General features: G+C 36.1%; 1 protein-coding gene across 5 annotated transcripts in view; it reads right to left on the reverse strand.

Moving 5' to 3' along the window:
- The window catches only part of LOC121315581 (DNA (cytosine-5)-methyltransferase 3A-like), a 177592-nt gene extending 153996 nt beyond the window's left edge, over positions 1-23596 (reverse strand). For 2 of the 5 annotated variants that reach the window (XM_041249794.1, XM_041249793.1), the window contains exons 1-2: positions 23421-23596; positions 18286-18463 (exon numbers count right to left, since the gene is read on the reverse strand). In XM_041249794.1, the coding sequence (XP_041105728.1) occupies positions 18286-18369 (84 nt within the window). In that variant the 5' untranslated portion in view covers positions 18370-18463; positions 23421-23596. The remainder of the gene's footprint in view (positions 1-18285; positions 18464-23420) is intronic. The other 3 variants (XM_041249796.1, XM_041249795.1, XM_041249797.1) reach the window with 2 other exon arrangements.
- Between the last annotated feature and the right edge of the window lie 209 nt (positions 23597-23805).

The raw sequence follows: 23805 nt of genomic DNA on the forward strand, positions 1-23805 counted from the left end.
GTAACAGGGCGAGCACCCCCTGCACAGTGTTTATTTTAGAACGGGGTCTTTCCTTCCGCCAGTGTTATTTTGTATTTGTTTATTATTTTGTATGACGGTGCAGCCGTGCATTTTTGTGTTATTATTTTAAAAATGTATTTGACGGCGAACCGCCGTGCGTTTTTGTTTTGCAGCGTGGATGAAGCCCACGAAGCCCACGAAGTGGATGCTAATAATTAAAACCTGTGCAGAAGGTGGCCATCTCCCAAATTAATTAAGCGATTAATTTATTCCTAATCGGGAGATGGTCACCTGTATAAATACCTGCAGCTCTCTGCATGTTAAGGTGTGTGGAGAACGGAAGAACAGGAGAGAGAGATTTAAAAAAGAATAAGGATCCGTGAAGGCTACTGCCCAGCCGGACCTTAGCGTTTATTTTTGTGTTCGTGATTTATTTTGTTTAATTGTTTTATTTCTGCTCTGCGAGCAAGTGTTTATTTTTGTTCAAATATTTTATTTATTTTTTGATTCATTAATAAAACGGCGCATGCACCACTGCATCGTACTTTCTGTTTTGGTTGTGCTTCTTCTTGTCTGGGTCCCCGCAAAGCCATTTCCTGCCACAAATGGGAACAGAGTACTCTGGACTAAAAGGCATGACAATTTATTCCCGTGGGTAGGTGGAAGTCGGCCGGCTAGAAAAGGGGCAGAGCTATTGTACCCGAACGGGAAAAGATGTGGCATCCATGGATTGGAGAAGCGAATGCACTCGTTAACCAAGAGGTCATGAGGGAGGATATAAAATAGGGCGTTGCAAAGTAATATGTTCCTTTGTAAATGGTTGGATTTTACCTTGAAGGAATACTGTATTTTGTTGAAAACTGTGAGTGTTTGTTTTGTGTTTGCTAGTGTCAGCTTTAACTGTTGTTTGTCTCAATAGACTTCCAGTAATACGATCCAGAGCTGTAGCGCAAGCCAGCATCAACCCGGACATCACTTTCACCCCAGCATTTCATGGAGTACTGTAATTACACCACTAGCACCTAATTCCACTTTAATTGTGTTTTGTGTTTAGTGTGGGTGTGTGCAAAACCTGGACTTTTGGTTTCGGGTCATTAAGAGAGGGGTGTTTGAAGGAAAGTTTCCAAAAATGTCAAGATAAAACAGACACCAGTATATACAGTACATAATTTAAATTAAATCTTAAGTAAAAAAAATGTGTACTTTAAATGGAATGTGGTTAAGATAAAGTAAACACTGAGGTGAACAAAAACATACCCTGGCACATAGTTTCATGAGAAAGGCACCTCTGACAGAATGGTTTGTAAAGGTGAAGCTAAATGCCTATGAGGAAAAATAAACAGTAGTAGTTGTAAAGTGGAAAAAGATATACGCAGTATGCAGTGTGAGGTTACATTTGTGGTCACAGCACTGCAAGTTTTTATTAGACGACGCCAATAATTAAATTTGAAGACAGTATAATGAGGTATATTCAATTGATCTAAGCAGTGGTGCATTTAAAGGAGTCATAGACAAACAGCTTTTTTAGTGTATTTTGAGTGATTTCTGTCAGAATCCCAGAATCCAACTATTAGCTGAATTTTAAGTGGTATTCCAAAGTTTATATTCACTCACATGCCAAAGCACATGGAACTGTTTTGATAAAATGACATCTGTAGCATGAGCTTTGAAATCACCACAATAGCAGGAATCTATGTCCTTTGGCATGTCCATTTTAGAAAGGCAACATTTCCTTCAAATGTACCTAGAATTGTGAACTTCACTGCAATAAAGACAATACAACATGATTTCAAAATGAAACCCAGTAAAATCACAGGGGAAAACACCTACTCCCTCATGACATTAAGAACTGAAATAATAGTAAAAGCAAGAATTTAAAGAAATATTGAAATATGTGCTTTAAATCTATGAGGTATATGTTTGTTTTTAGTAGTAAACTGACCAAAAGCCTTTGTGGTGTCTGATGTATTTATTTTACATCCTGCTCGTGTCGACCGAGTTAAAGTGTGTGACTTCACACCTTCAAAACTAGCTTACAACTCTTCAACTAAACACGGTTTAAACATGTTCAGCAAAATAACTGTAACATTCAATGGGTTTCAATAAACACTGTTAAAACAGGATCTAATTATTGATATTAGGGGCTCTGTTTCGATCAATTCTGTATTGCTTATTTATGCACAGTATCCGTTAGACCGGAATAAAAGTTAGAAACTGAAAAAACAGAATTGGTCTGAAATGGAAAAAAGGAATAACATAATTCAAATAATGTGTAAGCACTACATGAACACACACACACACACACACACACACACACACACACAAAAGAAATACAAGAACTCAGGTCTAATGGATTTAATCAAATAATTTAAACATAGACATCAAACAAAATCAAAGAAAATGTGAAATAAAATGCAGATCAAAGAATCATGATAAGTTTTCAGTATGAAATATGACACACTGTCAAAATGAAAACATTACAAAGCTAGTATCGGGCAGGACCTCCCTGAGCATTAACACAATCCTGGCAGCATTTACGCATAGGCCTGATCAGCCTTTGGACAGACTGCTGTGGAATGTTCCCCCACTCTTCCTGTGCAGCTGCAGCCAGCTGGCGAAGGTTAGCTTATCGCGGTTGTCTCCTGTGGATGGCACTGGTGATTTGGTCCCACAGATGTTCTATTAGATTCAGGTCAGGAGAAAAAGCTGGCCACGGCAAGACCTCGACATTGTTGTCCTGAAGTCATGCAATTGTAATCCTAGCACTGTGTGGTCTTGCATTGTCCTGCTGGAGAATCGATACTTCCGGATTGGCTTGCAGAAACGGAAAAACTGTTGCCTCAAGGTCTTTGTCAATGTATCGCTGAGCAGTAAGGTTGCCCTCAATTTACACCAAAGGCATTCTTGTGCTAAAGCAGATTCCTCCCTACATCACACTTCCACCGCCCCACTGGTTGGCTAGAACCGCAACAGTCAGCATAATAGTCACCACAACATCTCCACACACATTGTCTTCCTTCAGGTCTGTCAAGGGCAAAACGCCATTCGCCGGTGAATAAAACACTCCATCACTCTCTCTGCCGCCACCTCAGATGTTCTCTGGCCCTCAGAAGACGCCGATTTCATCTCTCAGCTGTCATCATGTTACCCCTGAACGGCCTCCGAGCATGCAAATCATTTTCATGCAGCCGGCGAGCTACAGTCATTCTGCTGATGCGCAGGCTATTTCTTCCTGGAATTTCTCGTGCTGTAGCCACTGCAATCTGAAAATGCTAATGCAGATGGATCAGTCAGATGTGACGGTCTTGGGCCAGTGTGGTGACGTGGCCTGTCCCTCACAGAGCCGGTTTCCTGGTTTCTCTGGACTAGTCAGATGATTGTTGAAGCAGAACATCTCATTCTCTGGACAACTCCTCTCACAGACATGCTAATAGCAACCACGCGATCGTCATTACTCAAGCAGGCCATGGTCGTATCTTTCGCTGTTCTTGCGTTAATTAAAATCATGTCTTTTCGAATGGCTAGTTTTACAGGTTTTTAATCAACTCATTTTGGCAATTTTAACTCCACTCAAATACCAAACACTGAGCACCTGGCGTTTCTATGAAATTACATGACTTGAGCTTAGTATTTGTTATCTCAAGGATCAATACCACTCAAACAATTAACAAAACTATCTGCTCACTATTTAAAATGTAAATAACATTATGTATGTGCCCAGTGAGCTATTGAGCTATTTTAGTGGACCCACAGAAGCGTGGTGAGTTATTACTTAAGAAGACCACACTAAAAAACAAACAAAAAGCAATTGGTCAGTACTGTATTCTGCTGTACAGTATATACAGTAGCCTTCAATCAAGGGTCAGTAAAGAGAAAACTTTTTTTTTTTTAAGATTAAAAAAAGGAGAAAGCTTATGTACCAAACAAACACTGAACAACTTGCACCTTAAACCTGAATAGTTCTATTTTCTTCAGTATATTTCCTGTAATTACATAAGGCTTTCTGCCACATCTTCTAAAGTGTTAACCTTGAGAGACAAAACCCAGACTGGAAGCCGAGGGCTGTTGCTTGGCTATGCTCTAAATGTGGGTAACTGTTCCCTTAGGCTCAATTTGTTTGGTCCAACCCTATTAACTGTAAAAACCTGCAGGCCACTTGCTATCATATTTATAAAAATGTCAGGTGGTATTTATGCAAATGAAAGATGTGAATTGCTGTTACTATCTTACCATGACCCCTTCTCCTATTGCTTTTGTTGTTTTTTGTTTCTGCAAGCTAAAATTCCATGACTCCGTGTTGAGCTGCAAGCCAGATTGCTTATGACTTTATTGCATCTTTGTCTGCTGTCCACGTCATACTGTCTGTCTAAATAAACCTAACTAATTATATTGTAGTGCCAATATATTATAGGTGATACCGTTTTACTGTTTTATTGGGCACAATTTTTTTTTTTTTTAATGTTTCAGCCTGAAATGTTTTCTATAACTTATGAGTGAAAATCTACTGTGACCAGTGACTTATTTCCAATTGAAAGCTGGCTAGACACCGTTCAAAAATGACATCGGACACACAATATCTCAACTCATGCAACGTCAACCAGTCATATTAAAATGATCTATTAAAAACATAAGCATCTGGAACTCTAGAATGAAACAATCTTGGCCCACGTTCTTTTAAATAGATGCTATGCTTTATTTTAGTTGGTTAAATTTAAAACGCAGCTTTCACTGCATCGACAATTCTGTGCCAGTGGCTAAGTCCACTGATTAGACTATATTTTATCCTGAAATATTTATACAATTTCAAATCAGAAGGCTGGCAGAAAGCAGTGCGTTAATACCTTCTGGCAGACAACCCAGTCTGTTCCAATGAAAGCCCATGTACTGTAAACCAGATCAACGTCAAAATGCGGTGCATAAAAACTACAATATCTTTCAATAGAATGTTTTTTTTGTACAATGCAGTAGTACTCCACTTTGTGGCACACTGCATTGATTTACTCAGCAGAAACCACTTTCTGCTACCCGACAGATTTCCACGTGTCCCCATGGCCCCACTGATGTCAGGAATTAGCTCCAGTTCTAGTAGAGGTGCCCAGTTTGCAGATTTTAGCCGACGCCTTGTGAATACATTCACCAGGCTTCAAGCGAGTTGCTATGGTAAGAGGTTTGTTGCTAAGGTGGAAAATCCTGCTTAGCAACCAGTATTGTCAGACTGGATGCTGCACTGATGACTGGAATTTGTTGGGGTAATTCAGACAAAGACCCACTCTATGAAGTACCTTTGTTTTACCTAATCTGTCAAGCCTTGGGAAGTCTAAAGACACAAAAAATTTGGTTTCATCTTCCCGCCTACATAACAATCTGCATTATGCCCTTGAAATGTACCACTTTCTGTATTTTATTCTCTCTCTTTCTCTCTCTCTCTCTGCAGTGCTGAGAAAAGTAAACTGAAGCGCAAATGTACTATATTTACAATCGCATGGGCATCTGCTTTAACAACATTGCCAAGTGGCATACAGAGAGAAAGACCTAGAGAAATATTCCAGGATACCCCATTTCCAACACATCCTGTCCACCACATACAGCATAATTTAAAATATTCATATTCAGATACACTGCAATTACTGATGGTTCAGCATTTTTTTTTACAAAGGAGGATACGGACAACATGCCCCACATGTCAACCTGTTCCTATCCAGTTTTAAATAACTTTAGTATAACCGAGGCAGAAGTGTTAAAGGGACTAGGAGCTCTTAATATAAACAAATCCCCTGGGCCGGATGAGATCCTCCCAATAGTACTCAAAGAAATGAAAGAAGTTATTTGCAAACCGCTAACCACGATCATGCAGCAGTCTCTTGACACAGGGGTGGTACCGACAGACTGGAAAATTGCAAACGTAATACCGATCCACAAAAAGGGAAACAAAACTGAACCAGGTAACTACAGACCAGTAAGCCTGACTTCTATTATATGCAAACTTATGGAAACTATAATAAGATCCAAAATGGAAAATTACCTATATGGTAACAGGGTACTGGGAGATAGTCAACATGGTTTTAGGAAAGGGAGATCGTGCCTAACTAACTTGCTTGATTTTTTTGAGGATGCAACATCGATAATGGATAATTGCAAAGCATATGACATGGTTTATTTAGATTTCCAGAAAGCTTTTGACAAAGTCCCGCACAAAAGATTAATTCTCAAACTGAATGCAGTTGGGATTCAAGGAAACACATGTACATGGATTAGGGAGTGGTTAACATGTAGAAAACAGAAAGTACTGATTAGAGGAAAAACCTCAGAATGGAGTGTGGTAACCAGCGGTGTACCACAGGGATCAGTATTAGGTCCTCTGCTATTCCTAATCTACATTAATGATTTAGATTCTGGTATAGTAAGCAAACTTGTTAAATTTGCAGACGACACAAAAGTAGGAGGAGTGGCAAACACTGTTGCAGCAGCAAAGGTCATTCAAAATGATCTAGACAAGATTCAGAACTGGGCAGACACATGACAAATGAGAAAAGTGTAAAGTACTGCACACAGCAAATAAAAATGTGCATTATAAATATCATATAGGGGATACTGAAATTGGAGAAGGAATATATGAAAAAAACCTAGGAGTTTTTGTTGACTCAATAATGTCTTCATCTAAACAATGCGGGGAAGCTATAAAAAAGGCCAACAAGATGCTTGGATATACTGTGAAAAGTGTTGAATTTAAATCAAGGGAAGTAATATTAAAACTGTACAATGCATTAGTAAGACCTCATCTAGAATATTGTGTTCAGTTCTTGTCACCTCGCTATAAAAAGGATATTGCTGCTCTAGAAAGAGTGCAAAGAAGAGCGACCAGAATTATTCCGGGTTTAGAAGGCATGTCATATGCAGACAGGCTAAAAGAATTGAATCTATTCAGTCTTGAACAAAGAAAACCATGCGGCGACCTAATTCAAGCATTCAAAATTCTAAAAGGTATTGACAATGTCGACCCAAGGGACTTTTTCGACCTGAAAAAAGAAACAAGGATCAGGGGTCACAAATGGAGATTAGACAAAGGGGCAGTCAGAACAGAAAATAGGAGACACTTTTTTACACAGAGAATCGTGCGGGTCTGGAACCAACTCCCCAGTAATGTTGTTGAAGCTGACACCCTGGGATCCTTCAAGAAGCTGCTTGATGAGATGCTGGGATCAATAAGCTACTAACAACCAAACGAGCAAGATGGGCTGAATGACATCCTCTCGTTTGTAAACTTTCTTATGTTCTTATTTCTGTATAACATAGAAAGGTAGCCTACAATAATGTGGCATTGTTACTCTATGGATACCACACATGCTGTTTCTGACCAACTCACACTACCACTTGGTAACTATATTCTCAGTACAACTATATTATTATTACTGTATCTATATACTCCAAAATACTACTAGATATTTTTTAACTCCTTGCAGCCTTATAAACCCGCTTTGGTCCACTGTGTTTGTCCTGATGTCATATCAATCTGAAAGTGGAATATCTTTTTACAATTTTAAATAAACATACCACCATAGTGGAATAAGGGGAGGGATGGGGTCTTGTCAGGATATTCAGGAAATAACTGGTAGGTAAAACATAATAGAAAAAAACCCAGTTATTTTGTGTTCTGTATTCTGCTTGTAATGAGACTTTGAGGTATCCTTCTACCGTACACTGCTGTTCCCATACAGATAGAGTGCTATCTAGGTTTTTTGCCTAGGATAATTAATAGAGATTGAAGTGCCCATGTAATGTTCCTTATGTAACAATTTGTTTGGAAGTATAGGCCACACAGTACATCACCAGCTAAGGTTGAGGTCACTGTGAAAAGCAATTAATGTATAACTGTAATATTTTGTTAAAATTAAACTGGCCCCTGCCTGACGCCTGTCTAGTTATGTACTAGGTCTGACGATGAATAACTCAACGAAAAATAAATCAAGGCCCACTACTCTCATATTCCAAAAAAATTGCCATAACATTTCCCTTATTTTCAATAACGAAAGGCTGATATTATAAAATGCATATTCACACCATTGGCAGATTGGCACTGTAATTGAGATGGACTGCCAAACAAGTCCAAAATGGCACATTGCTATGTGGCCAAAATATGCCAACCTCCATATTGTTGTGGGTGCTGTATTTAGGTGTCTCCTTATTTGAACCTGACTGGTGTCACTATCATTCATTGCATTTCTGTCTGCAAGGGTTATTTCAGGCCGCTTCTGTTGCTAGGCAACGAGACTGTGAGTACTCCGTTGCACACTGCTGAGGATGAATACGTTTCCTTGTTAAAACAAAAGATGCTGTCAGTGCATACACAGTTTCTCTCAGGCCTCTGCAGAATAGAGAAGGACTGGGGAACTGTACTTCTATAACCTAAAACCCCTAGGCAAAATGTTTACCATTTTTGAAAGAGCACCTTATGGGCAGGTAGGAGCTGCTGTTGTCATTATCTATTTCTATTTAGTATATTTTAAATCCTTAGAAGACCATCTATCAAACAGATCGAGCAAAGATTGCAATTTGACACCTCAGAGCATTCGTACTACATCAGATATCCTACTGCATGTCCATCTCACTGGGTGGTGAGAGAAGTTACATAAAAAAGAACTACGTAATTTAATGTCAGTTATCACAGGCAGACTCAGCTCTGGTTTAGAATTATCAGGACACAGCAACATCTGCTGAAATGTCACATTAAATGCTTACTGTGTGTACTTACTAACAGCTGTGTAACTGGAATAGAGCTGTCAGTCTGCTACCGATTCAGTTGTGATGAGGTCATCAAAAATGTGACATTCATGATGTTATCTTTTTCGCTTTGTTAAATTTGGCACGGATGCACTTTTCTTGTTTTTTTATTTTTCTTTTTTTAACTAAAATAAGCATGAGAATTGACTATATTGGAATGAACGCAATTGAAAGAGTCCGCTATGGTCCGCATTGTAAATTCAAACTACAGAGCCCCCAAACGCTAACTATATTGCTAAATGAATGCCTGCTAAAATAGTCAGAGCCAGCCTTGCCTGAAAAAAAAAAGTATGTAGAGTATGCTGTGTATGACTCTGATGAAAAAGAAGCTTATCTGAGGACATGCTGTAATATAAGGGGAATGTTTTTTTGATGGAATACTTTATTTAGTTAGTGGTTAACAATCAGTGTCACAGAAATTGTTCATTTTTTACCGAACAATGGTTCAAGCTGTTATTGAAGGAAAAAACCTGACTAGCTCTAAAAAGTTTACATGGTTTCAAAAATTATGAACAATATGCATAGTTTCATGAACTGCATGCATAGTTAATTAAACCATTTTGCTAAGATTTAAAAAAATAATAATACAGCAATTTTTATTAACTGTAGTTTATCGTCAATTTTTGTAGCAGTTTACTTCACTTGCACTGCAGTTTCTCTTTTTATAGATACCCCCCATTCACATTATGTAAAATTGCATGACACTGTAATACACACCAAAAATGGCAGCTGTTTAACTTAAAATTAATCCACTGAGATGCGTGCGGTAAAGCAGCCAACTCAGTTTTCATGCTAGTGATTGGCCCTATTTATTTTGGCAGCGTCTAACTACGTTATGTCATATAGTGCACGAGGAGAGAGAAAAAACAAAACAAAATATGCACACTATATTAAATTACATTCCAGTGGTGTTTACTGGTACTGACAGCTCCACCATTTAGAATACCACTGCTATTCCTCTTTAGTTTAAGAAAGCTTGTGATACATCTATCACCTGACACAAGGTTGTTTTACTCCAGGATGAAAACACACACCAGTATAAATCAACTTCAATAAATCACAGTTGCTAGTTTTGTAACCAGGTGCCAGTTTTATTTCTTTTAGAAAATGGTGCAATTTGCACTGCAGTAAAACAAAAAAAATGTTTCGATAAGCAGGGGTCCTTGTGTCAGCTGCTACAGTTCTGAGTTGGATTAAACTGTGACTCATTAACAGTTTTACGATACTGATTAACCAGAAAGACATTTTAAGATGACTAACACCAACCTAACTGTACAATTTCACCAATCAGCTTGACTATGAAACACTTCCAAGCATCTATTCCTTATAAAACTATACCACTGTATTTTTTTTCAGTTTTATCAAGTTTTTCCTATCTTTATACTGGTTATATGAATTTACTAAAGTTTACCTTGTTTGCCACCTTTACTAATATGATGGACCATACCTCGCAATTCTTTAGTGTTTCCCTATGCTTTACCAAGTTTTTACTATGCATTGGTAGATGAAAAATTTTGTTATCATCCCTTCACAGTCCAAAAAACAGAGTTTTCAGCAACACATAGTATGTGTGTTCGTACTGATTCATAAGCAATTGTTACAAATGCATTACGCATTAAGTATAACATTCTGCATGTTTGCTGAACTGTGTGAAGCTCAATGGTTGCATACAGTTCCTATCCTGTTCTAGAAAGATAAGGAATTTCCTTGGATGTTACAATAGCAGATAACACTAACCTCAGTGTACGGTAGATGATATCAACTGTGATACAATCATGTTCACATTGTAATGCATTGTTTATACAAGTGTCCAAAATGTTATTGTTTCACGTGGCTGCTACACTGTAGAAATATAACATTTTAGATGCCAATGAGGTGTTACATGCACTTTTATTCGAAAGAAGTTTGTATTCCTGTTTGTTTATTTTTTTAAACAACAATTTAAAAAAATAGCTTTGATTCATTTTTACGTATATATAAATATACGTAAAATATAAATATAAAGCAAAAATGTAGGAATATTTTAAATTACAATTTTAGGTTTGACTTCATTCTGACAATGTTTTAGTTCATAGTTCATATAATTCCTATAATACACTACACTATAAACAAGAGATGTATGGGTGTGTAAGTTACATAGCTTCAGATTACATTAATATCTCCTGCAGGCATCTTAGTCATCCCCTGCTAGTTAAAATAAGCAGTGTATTTTCCTTCTACAAAAAACGGTGCCAACCTAACCCTGTTATAAATGCTTTGTGAATATGACCCTGTGTTTTGCAGAGCTGCAGTACCTTTAAGGACGATACATGTTAAATGCAGTATTTCAACAATGTATACCTAATAGAGTAAAACTGTGACTGCAGCTTTAAACAGTTCTAGTTTTAACCATGAACATGTTTTCGCTGGTAAAACAGCTGGTTTTAAATTGTACACTTAATAGTATGATGCTGTCATCTCTTGGTAGTCCAAAGGCTGTTTATACAGGCCCAAGGCCAGGTTTACCATCAGCAGGTTGAATAAGTTGTGTTGCAAAATATTGACCAGGCTGATGTTTTATTGTCTGCAACTTCAGCACAATTACTGGTGCAAAAGATTAAAAAAAACAGACCCTTTGTATATTGTAGCATCGAATTTCTGCACCTGAATTTATTGGTTTAATTCAGATTATTCTGGTTATCTTTTGAAATTGCTAGTACAGTACACTTTCTATTCAATCCTGTAGCTACAGTACACTTCCTGTTTACTTCTCCAAATAAAATACCGTGTACTGTACATACCAATAATATCTTAAGAGCTGCAAGCATCCATTTAAAAAAAAAAAATCTATGAGTAAATAGTTTTGAAAATCTGGCTTCTATTGTGTTTAATTTTACAAAGATTAAAAGCCCTGCTGTTTCTGAGACACATCTTCAGTGGCGTGTGTGTTTTATGTCACTTTAAAACCTTGTATGCCATTGTTAAGCACAATGCATGCTTTCTTTTTCATAAAATCACAAAATCCATGATTTCTGTCATGCACTTCTGCCCTGGAAGCACAGCGCTAATAACAATGTTAAAAACAACACCCTTGTTCATAACCTATTTGGAATTGTTTTTCGTTCAGAACACCACTATGCAGGTTTATGAATCCAATTCCATGCATCTTCACCACTGTTACTGTGTGTGGTTAATTAATGCTGTATCTGTTTTTAAATGGCAGTGGCAGATATGCTTAGTCAGGCAGATGCCCTAAGGTATAGCTATGAAGTCCCTTTAATTATTGAATAACCTTTTAGAAACTATGCCTCAGGGAGCCGACACTCAAGACACCCTGATGTAATTCTTACGCAACAAGATGAACTGCAGGTAGTGTGGCTCAGCGATGAGAACCATCTTCATTTATTCAGTTCAAATGTTTCCAGACCATTTAACATACTTTTAAGTATGACATGCAAGGTTTGCATAGCCATGTTACACAAAGGTCCCAGTCAATATTTAGTATTGACTAAATCAGGCGTCTCCAACCCTGGTCCTGGAGAACTCCTATCCAGCAGGTTTTATAAGCGTCTTTACACCATCAAGGTTAAAGATCTGGAACATGTTAATTAAGCCAATTAACTGAGAACTCGGTTGAAACAAAAACCAGAAGACCCTGTAGCTCTTCAGGAGCCCTGGGCTAGATCATCAAGTTTTTAACCACTGGACCATTCACTGATTTATAATGGGTCAAGTAATCTTATTTTCTTGAGTCTCAGTCTTACACAGCCTTGTATACTATGGCAAACGTAAACACCAATAAACCAGTAAACCGTACATACTTTTGGGTAATAAATAACACGCTAATATTCTGAAGAGCAATGCTAATACAATAAGTAGTAGAGAAATGAATGTTATAGTTCACAGAAAACAGTAAGTGAATCTGGAGAGATATATGTATGTTAAATAGAAGTCAAACACATGTACACATACTAGTATTACTGTTCTGTCACTTTATAGCGACTCCTTCCAGGGGTGTTTAATGAGCATGTTGTAAATATGAAAGGTTACCTTCATCCATGTTGAACATATACAGCCAAGGCCAAAAGTTTTGCATCAAGTAGGATTTTAGGATTGAGACATAACTAAAAAAAATAATTATAACAACAGAATTTAGATATTGTATTTAACACCATGCAATCAAAGAAACTACTATACAAAAATTGTGAAAGTCTACCAGAAGCCATACTAGTAGTCCAGTATTTAATTCTAAATTTCGAAATGTCACATTTTTCAATTGTCAGTTTTTCGTGAAGCATTTGGAAAACTACAAAGCAGCAAGTCAATATGTTAACGTAACATTATTCAGCAGGTTTAATTCGACTTTATGAAGCAAAATTTCTTAATTCTCTAAGGTGATGCAAAACTTGTGGCCATAGCTGTAGGTTCCATGGGTATTATAAAGCTTTCTTTTGAAAACTGGCTTGGTGTCTCAGCCCTTATAAAAGTTTCCAATAGTAAAAGCATAGCAAAGTGTAATAGAGCATAGTGAAAGCATAGCAAAGTGTAATAGAGCACAGTGAAAGCATAACAAAGTGTAATAGAGCATAGTGAAAGCATAGCACAGTGTAATAGAGCATAGTGAAAGCATAACAAAGTGTAATAAAGCATAGTGAAAGCATAGCAAAGTGTAACAGAGCATAGTGAAAGCATGGCAAAGCAAAGTATATTCATGGGGAAAGTATCGTAAAACTGCAAAAATACCATGCAAAAATACTGTGGTAAACGTTCATAAGGGAGGAACTAAACGCTTGCTCAGTATACTCCTCAAATAAGCGCCAAGTCCCTCCCTAAGGGAGTGAGATATAGTGTTAGAAGGTGTGAAACGAACTGAGTAAAAAGGTAAGACTTACAAAACAAAATTTGTACTCGGCACTTCTATGTATGAAAAGCCAACTGCCAGAACGTTATGCACATATTCTCCAGTGAACATCTATGGCCCTATTCATCTTAATATGTACATAGTTACAAGCCCACCCATTAAGCATTGAACCCCACTCCATCCCACAGAGAAAAACAACAAATACAAAGAGGTGACTTAATCATATGACAGAAAAGGTCAGATCACACGAGAAACCATAAGATAATTAACCATTCTCTTCATTACAATCACTTAATTATATTACAACTGACCATTGTAACATAATTATTAGACCATTTCAATTGAATGGTCTGTAAGTTCAAATAAGCAGTTGGTTTTCCTTCTACAAAAACAATGGTGCCAACCTAACCCTGTTATAAAAGCTTTGTGAATAGGACCATTTCAGGACCAAAGGAAATCCATTCCATTTGCACAAAAAACAATCTGCAAATATAAAGAACAAAGACATGCTTGGATAGCTAAATGGGCTTCTTAATAATTAATGATTTGTGACCCTCCAACCTTTCTTTCAGCCTCCAAATAAAAGCAATGTTCTTATCAAAGCTATGCATTGCCAAGGCTGAAGATGTGTGCTTTGCAGCACTGCATAGCATTTTCCCTATCAGGTTATTGTTAAAGCGTCCTAAAGTATGCAGACTTAGGTTATCCTGTCTGCAGCTGGAAAGTAGAATGAACTCAAAGGTGATGTTTTGGATGGTTGGCTGGTTGGCTGGTTGCGGGGGGGCACTTTGTGAAGCAAAGTAAACAAAAACCTATTTCAGAGGGATTTTCATCACTGAGAACACAGAGATACTAATTATTTTAAAATCAGCTCATTTAATCTAAAGTGTGTCACAATCCAGATTTCTGCAATGTCTGCTGAAAACAATATGTGCAAAAAAATCAAAAAGTTCACTAAAAGTTGTTATGCCAAATGTAATTGTAATATTTTAAACTGGTTAATTTCCTCCTGATGTTTTATTTTCATAAGAACATAAGAACACAAGAAAGTTTACAAACGAGAAGAGGCCATTCGGCCCATCTTGCTCGTTTGGTTGTTAGTAGCTTATTGATCCCAGAATCTCATCAAGCAGCTTCTTGAAGGATCTCAGGGTGTCAGCTTCAACAACAATACTGGGGAGTTCTCTGTGTAAAAAAGTGCCTCCTATTTTCTGTTCTGAATACCCGTTTATCTAATCTCCATTTGTGACCCCTAGTCCTTGTTTCTTTTTTCAGGCTGAAAAAGTCCCTTGGGTCGACACTGTCAATACCTTTTAGAATTTTGAATGCCTGAATCAGATTGCCACATAGTCTTCTTTGTTCAAGACTGAATAGATTCAATTCTTTTAGCCTGTCTGCATATGACATGACTTTTAAACCTGGAATAATTTTGGTCGTTCTTTTTTGCTCTCTTTCTAGAGCAGCAATATCCTTTTTGTAGCGATGTGACCAGAACTGAACACAATATTCTAGCTGAGGTCTTACTAATGCATTGTAAAGTTTTAACATTACTTCCCTTGATTTAAATTCAATACTTCACTATATATCCGATCATTTTGTTGGCCTTTTTTTATAGCTCCCCCACATTTTTGAGTCAACATAAACTCCTAGGTCTTTTTCATAGATTCCTTCTTCAATTTCAGTATCTCCCATATGGTATTTATAATGGATATTTTTATTGCCTGCGTGCAGTACCTTACACTTTTTGTATTAAATGTCATATCATTTGTCTGCCCAATTCTGATTGCTGTCTAGATCATTTTGAATGATCATTGCTGCTGCAACCGTGTTTGCCACGCCTATTTTTGTGACATCTGCAAATTTAACAGGTTTTCTTACTATACCAGAATCTAAGTCATTAATGTAGATTAGGAAGAGCAGAGTACATAATACTGATCCCTGTGGTACTTCACTGGTTACCTCGCTCAAGTTTGAGGTTTCTCTTCTAATCAGTACTTTCTGTTTTCTACATGTCAACCACTTCCTAATCCTTGTGCATGCATTTCCTTGAATCCCTACTGTGTTCAGTTTGAGAATTTATCTTTTATGGGGGGCTTGGTCAAAAGCTTTCTGGAAATCTACAGATTCTTGTAGGTATTCGTAAAATAAAAACATACTCCATTTATCACTTACGATTATTTGGTATGTTATCCAAATTTTTTACTACCTAATGAGTTGGCCAAATGCATCTAATTCGGTTCTTATTAGCATAATTATCCAATCCTCAGAAATCCGTTGTGTCAAATAACATGAGAAAACCGCATCTTTTAATTATCGATTGCCTATATATATTTATCATATTTATAGTAACTAGTGTAAGCCGTTTTTGCTGTTTGTTGATTAGTATGTTGTTTTTTTTTTTTTTTATATATTATACCAAAGAGAATGGATTGCAATTTATAGTGTCTATATAATTTTAATACAACTTCACACTATGATTATGTAATGCTGCTAGAATCCATTGACCTCTTTGTTTTATTGATAAACAGAGCCAGCTTTCATGTTTCCTACCGCTATCTGCAGAATCACACCCTGACGCACTCTCAGCTCTCAGAACTACAAAGGTACAACGTTGCTTTTAACCTTTCTACTACATCTTACAGATTGACAACCCATTTTATTCAAAAGATTATTAGTGTAAGGGGGCGTTGTCTAATAGAAAACCCAAATCCCTGTCTCTTAAGCAGGCACTAAATGGAATGCCACAATCATTCTGAACTTTACTCATAACAATAAAACCATAAAATTACCCTGCACACTAAAAGGACATCTCGAAGTACTTCTACATGAATGAATTTAGCAAAAGGATGTATATCAAGGATAGATTAAGCATGTTGTGTAAATTAAGGATAACATGACAGACCGATGCAAGATCAAACATGGGAGATACTGTGGCTTAGCCCCGGAGAAATCCAAAACACACTTGACCTAGTTTCCCATTAGCCTGTATTGCTCAAAGAGATCCTGTAACATTCTGGATTTCTAATGGCTGCGATAGGTAGTAACACTCTTCTTATAATATGAGGGGAAGTATGTGGTTGTAAACTGACTGCTATTCAAAGTATAAGAAAATTAATATAAAGCCATAAATATTCACAACCAACTATTTGGCGAACCACACCCCATAAAACCTATTTTGCTCAACAAATGTTGGCGACCTGTTGCAATATACAAGGTATGTATTGTTAGTGGAATTTGATAATCATGCCAAAAATGTTTGCGTTGTTTTATTTTATGCACGAAAAACTCATAATAAAAGTTTCATAAATATGTACGGCTTTACAGTACATACACCATTAAATATTTCTGCAATTTAAGTTTTAAACACAGTGAATATACAAGTTAATAAAAAAGTTTAAATACAGAATAAACATTGTTTAAAGTAAAATTAATGTAAAATACATTTTACTAGGTGAAACAATTTTTTTACAGTACAACATGAGTAAAATATATTATTTCAGTTGGTTTACTTGATTGTAGTTAATTTGGTTAGAAAGCATTCTGGGAGTTCATATGTAAATAATCCTTTGTTGGCTTTACTCTTTTACCCAGTTTAGATATTTTAGTGGGGTTGTCTTTATTTGGGTTTATCACGCAGGTGTGCTTTAGAAGGTGACTGAGGCACTGCTTGGGTGTATTAAGTAGTCACTCCAATTGTAAAATGACTGTATTAAACTTATGTAGGCCAAATATGACAGAGCCCAATACTAAAGCTGTTGGCGAGAAAACATTTAGACGCTTTTGCAAGTGACTTGGCAACAGAAACAGAAAACACTACAGAGAATAAAATTGGACACTTGTTGACAATACAGTACTTGTTGTATAGAAGCAGAAATAGTGTATATTCCAGCTGAAACAGCTAACTGTACAAGCCAATTGCTATTACAACACACTTTTTAAATAATTATTTGTAGCATCTGGTATAGGTCTCTGAGAAACTGCTCTGTACACTTTGTCACTTCGACTGGCAAACGTTTACACAATCCATTTAAACCCAGACGTTTTTCAACCTAAGTATTGTATGTATGTATATGTATATGTATATATATATATATGTATATATATATATATATATATATATATATATATATATATATATATATATATATATATATATATATATACACACACACACACACAACATAATAACTGCAGGATAGGATTTAATGCAGGATAGGATTTAATACATTTGGCTGAAGTAATTGTTACTGAAAATCTGGATGAAAAACCGTTCATCTTTGCAGTTATATATAGAACAGTTAACCTTGTTCTCTGGTATACTGCACAGTACATTGCCTACGTAAACCATCGTCTGACGACAGCAGTGAATAAACCAAACAGCCTTCCCGCAGTGTATCCCACATATTTCACAAAGTGTAATGATTAGTCTATAAATCTATAAATTCTGAAGCAAAATGACTAACATTCCAATTCAAAACTGATAATGTACAGTGTATGGAATGTGTTTTTTGTGTTTTTTTTTTTTTTTTTGTTTTGTTTTTTTTTTTTTTTTTTACAATAAGGGTTGTGTTTTTTGTGTTTTTTTTTTTGTTTTGTTTTTTTTTTTTTTTTTACAATAAGGGTTATTTAAAAGAGAAATAATAATAAGTGTACACACACACACTTACCACTTTATATGCAGCTGCGTCATGATCGAAGTCGGAACTTTTGAATGTGGTGGTAGTGGTGGCTGTGGCAGCGTTGGACGGCATCGTGAAAACAAGATTTTACAAAAAATAATAATAGAAAAATAATAAAGTAACATCAAAACCCTCTGGGTGGAGCCTCCGCTGTCCTTTCTTTTACCTGTGGACAAACAAGAACCAAATTATACAGTCTGTTACTCTCTCTAAAGCAGTTTAATGTAAATATCGTTAGAATGCTGAACACATTATATATATATATATATAATGTAAAATCAGCTATGCTATTGCGCATTAATCATTACAGTGCAATAATCCGCCTTAGTACTTAGTTTCTACTGTAAACCATAACAAAATGTACAGCGCCATTTAAAACTCCCTTTTGGTGCAAGCAATCTCAAAATATCAAAGCTGTGAAATAAACAGTATGGGAGACTGGCAGCAGGATTTGGCGAGATAAGAATACTGTGAGCAGACATAAGTATGCTGTACCAAAGATTTGGAAAAGGGGATAGATAGGCTGCATGTATGAGGTATGAAACAAAAACGACAACCCAGGCATCTCCGTATCGTGTTTGCACACAGATGCACCTGATTTTACATTTTGATGCTTCGTCTACAAATATACACATTTTTAAATAAACTACGTGTGTGTTATTTATTAAGCATTGTTATAGTTATGTTTTAAAAACTGTGCCATTTTTATGTTCTGCTCTCCACTCTAGACGATTTAACATGGCGGTTTTTGAATCTGTGCCAACATTGCGTATTATCCTTGTCTTTTATACTTCCCATCCAAAAAGACCCCTTCCCTGAAATATGTGGAACATTAGCCGGTTGTCCTATTTTAACATGTGTTGCTACCTCTGACGTTTTCCCTCATTAGGTCTTGCGGTGATTAAATCTCAGCACCCATATCTCTGATGTAAAAAAAATAAATTGGAAAAATCAATCTAATCTGCTTATAACATTCTCTGTTGAGATATTTTGACATTTGCTCGAAAGCGCAAGTACAGAATTTAGATTAGTAAAGTTACTATACTGCGTAGTAAATGAGCTTACCACATACACATTAAAACAAGATTGGTAGTTGAATTCATACTGTAATAATTCTGGCATTTTACATTTTAAATAAAAAGTCACACTATGGTCCTTAAATATGAACATATTTTACTTACACTTGATTCCGTTATTTCTACACTAACCTACTGTAAATGACACTTCCTTTATGTGTGTTTGTGTTTGTTTAAATGTGTGCTCCTGCTGCATTTGCCACCAGTTTTTGATGACTATACTTGGCAATAAGCGCATATATTCTAGATCTTTCCATTTCTGGTAAGTTACTCATCTGGCCTAATGTGCATTTCAAATAAACCAATCTACCCTCTTCTTGGTTTTAAAATGCATCACAATTAAATAAGATGGTCAGATGTTCTTCACTAGTTCTGTGGCAACTTCTGTCACACTTATCAAACAGAGTGAAAGGAACAAATTATTGCAGGTTTTTCTTTTTTGGGGGGGTGGGGGGTGGAAAACAATATATTTGTTTATTTTAGAAGAAACCTTTATCCATGGCGACTCACAGAGACTAGGGTGTGTGAACTATGCATCAGCTGCAGAGTCACTTACAATAACGTCTCACCCGAAAGACGGAGCACAAGGAGGTTAAGTGACTTGCTCAGGGTCACACAGTGAGTGAGCTGGGATTTGAACCCGGGACCTCCTGGTTACAAGCCCTTTTCTTTAACCACTGGCAATTCAATGTGTTATCTTTATTGGTATGTAACTACCAGTTTGTTTTTTGGTTTTAAAATGAAGATTGCAACTCTAATAGGCCAACATGTTTGCCACATTTTGATGTAGCCTGCATTATTTAACAAATAGATGGAGGTTCCAAAAATGAACATGAACGTAATTTGAATTTGTGGAGGTAAGAATAAACATTCACAATGTGTTATCAGAACCGTACTGTCCTTCTTGCTGTTGGGGATTGGGCAGTGCAGATTGAAGGCTCAGTACGTATAACGTACCCTCTACAGTCTGTAAATATTCGGTAGAATTCAGCAATTTTATTCAAACTATAAACCTATGTATTACATCAAAATTCAGTTTATGTTATGGTACTGGGTTATTATTAAGATTTAAAATTAAACTGCTCACCTAATGTGTTTAATCGCACCTACACTTTATATAAAAAATATTTATTTTATGTAGATTTGGTTTTATTTATCATGTAAAAGGAAGTGAAAATGTGTGGGTAATACAGTTTGGATGTTTTATCAACTTGTTAGGCTACACAGTCGAATTCATGTGAAGGAAACCTAACCAATCTGATCCTGCAGGATGTTGCTGTTTCAATTTTGCTGGTAAAATACAACCTAAACATTTTCAAAGGATCATAATATCCCTGGGAAGATGTTAATATATGAAGCTCAAAAATAAATAAATAAATAAATAAATAGATAGATAGATAACTAGGAGAACTTGCTCTGGTTTGACACAACTCGGTTCATCAAACTTGCTTTTCAAATACATTATTATTATTATTATTATTATTATTATTATTATTATTATTATTATTATTATTATTATATAGCGCCTTTCATAGTGGACCACCATCATAAAGTGCTTTATAAGATACATAACTGTTATCTATACTTATTATAGAATGGATCATATTTCTGGGCAAATGTATGAAGCTGCAAAGACAATAATGCATGATGTAGGTTGGTTAAATCCAACAGGATCTTACCGATCTGGATGTTATCTGATCCAATGAGGTTTGTTATTCTTGGCGTTTTGATCTCACAAAAATACATTAGGCCTATCTCCAAAGAAGGGTATCATGTACTGGTGAAACACATGTAAAACATCTTATATACACAACTGTATAAACATAATTCAGAAGCTTTTAAATGATCAAGTCTGGAATAGTCTTGGCATGATTTTTCAACAGTTGAAAACTGCACCTTGGCATTTGTAGACATTTAAAACATCTATATAAAATGTAAAGTTGTGTACAAGCAGGTTGTGAGTTTTTTTTGTTTTACATGAAGATATCAAATGACAAGGAATTGATCAATCGTTGTTGGAAAGGTGAGTGAACTAACCATTCCAGAACGGTGGGGCGTCTTTCAGCTTCTAGGTCGGCTCCAATTATTATCCGTTTAACATTTCGATTATAAATCGTGGTTTTGTTGGTTTGGCTATGGCTCATTTGTTCAGTGAAAGTACTACTGTTTAGACATTATAAACATGAAGTGTGTACCACAGGGTCATTAACATAGTTCACAATCAGCACAAACAAAACAATGCCCTATTGAAATAAATCAGATAAGCTACCATCTAATTTTGGATTATTGAATGTTACGTAATTTGTTTTAGAAAACTCTTTCTTTTTTCTGGGCTTCTGGCTGTAAAAGTGTTTGGCAAAAAAACATATTTTTTGTATAGCCTGCTGGTGCTCCTATATTGGACAGTGGTGAAGCCTGTTATACCTCTGGACTGTGTGAAGAATCTATTTTCAATGCAACAGCAGTCATATGTTTTGGCCTAGATATAAAATACATATTTCTCCACTAAAAGCAGCAGTGATTAATTAGTGGATCCAGTTTGATCTGTAAATATGTGAGACATTTATGGTATTGTATTTTTGTCTGAAAAACAAAACTTTTCCAATGATTTAAATAAATCATGTGGAAAAAAAAAAATCATCAATGGCAAAAAATGTGTCTTGTCTGTCACTAACTGCCACTAAATACCTAAAGGCAATTAAAAAAAAAAAGGTAAAAGGGAGAATGTGGCATCTGCTTGGTTCAGTGTTGAGTCTAGAATGATAGTGTGAAGACCTGCAAAGAATACTGATACCTTTAAGGGAATGTCTTTGTACAAATACTAATAACAATGACAAAATACAAACAATTGTACTGAACTCAACTGTGGATGTGTAGATAGAAATAAATCAAACTATCTCTCTATCTTGCATCTACTGCACTGGCTACAGTATTACATTTGTATTCATAATTGTCTGTGAGATTTAACCCTTCCATCCTGCAGTAACACGTTATGTAAAAGATCTCATTAAAAATGTAGGTCAAGATCTGCATCACTTATATTAGCATGGTGATTATCTCCTAATACAATATCCAGCCTGTATTAATAACGCCAGTTTAAAATAATAATAATACAATAAAAAAAAAAAAAAAACATTAGAGCAACTTTACACATTACAGTTTTACAAAATATTAATACTGTATATTGAGTGCCAAGCAAATTCAGAGACAAGCAAGCGTTTAAAAATATATCCGCGGATGTTTTTTTTTTTTTTTATTATTGTTAATATATATATATATATATATATATATATATATATATATATATATATATATATATATATATATATATATATATATATAATCACATACACGAATGTAGGAGTTCTTGTTCCTGAGGGCATGTCAGCACAAAAAGCCTTTTTTTTAAATTAGTGCATCTCTCTGCATAGTTATGTTAGACAGTCTATCTTAGTCGTATTATGTTCGTGGCAGAAATATGCATCACCCCGTTAATATCAAGGAAACATTCAAACTTGACACTTTGTTTCTATACAGTATCTGAAGCTTCCAGTTCATTTAAATGTTCAGAATATGCATGAAAAACGGGTAAGCGGTACTGTCAACCACATTGTAATATCACATACTTAGTTAAATATGACATTATTTTTTTAGGACACATCTGCAATAATGAAAAAATGCAAACCTACCACCTGTCACCATGACATTACCACTAAGTGTAAGTGGCTAAGTGTGACCACAGAGATACATATTGCAACACATAGAAAATACAAAAAGTACCAATTACTTTGTGAATCGCTGTTTTTGTTTTTTTGTTTTTTTGTTTTTTTTTTCCCCTTCAAGCTGCTCCAACTTTATGTGCACACCATACTGCCTAAAAAAACACACACACATCTGCAAACCTATAAATGCTACCAGTTTTATCCTCCATATAATGGCATGCCACCCTTTTGTGGTTGCATTCTGTAGCTCAGAAGGTTACCGTCAACTCAAGGCCTATTGACAACGGGTAGAGAGGTTTAATTAGTGTATCACATTTGTAATTACCCTTTTTGCCAGTCCCAGGCCTGAACCTTTTCGTTTTCGCTCCCGGATCTTCCTTCTGCTTCTCTCCCTGTCCTCCTCCTCCTCAGCCGGCGAGGCCTCTTCCAGCTGCTCCGATCTTACTGCAGAAACCGGCGGATTGGACGAGATTTCACGGGGTCCTAAAGAGAGTTTCTTCCAGTTCAAAATGGCATCACAATACAGCGCTCTTCTCTGTGTTCAAAGTTCAGTATAGTTTCTCATTCAATAAATCAAATATCAGTATAATTCGTCAGCAAGGACGCAGCAGCCAATCGGTTTGCTACATGTTCAACTGAACCATGACACAACCTGGACAACAGTGTATGCTTTTCATCTAGCGTTTGTTTTTGCACGATTACATGATTAG

Source organism: Polyodon spathula, chromosome 5 (genome assembly GCF_017654505.1).
Source record: "Polyodon spathula isolate WHYD16114869_AA chromosome 5, ASM1765450v1, whole genome shotgun sequence".
NCBI classification, from domain to species: Eukaryota; Metazoa; Chordata; class Actinopteri; order Acipenseriformes; family Polyodontidae; genus Polyodon; species Polyodon spathula.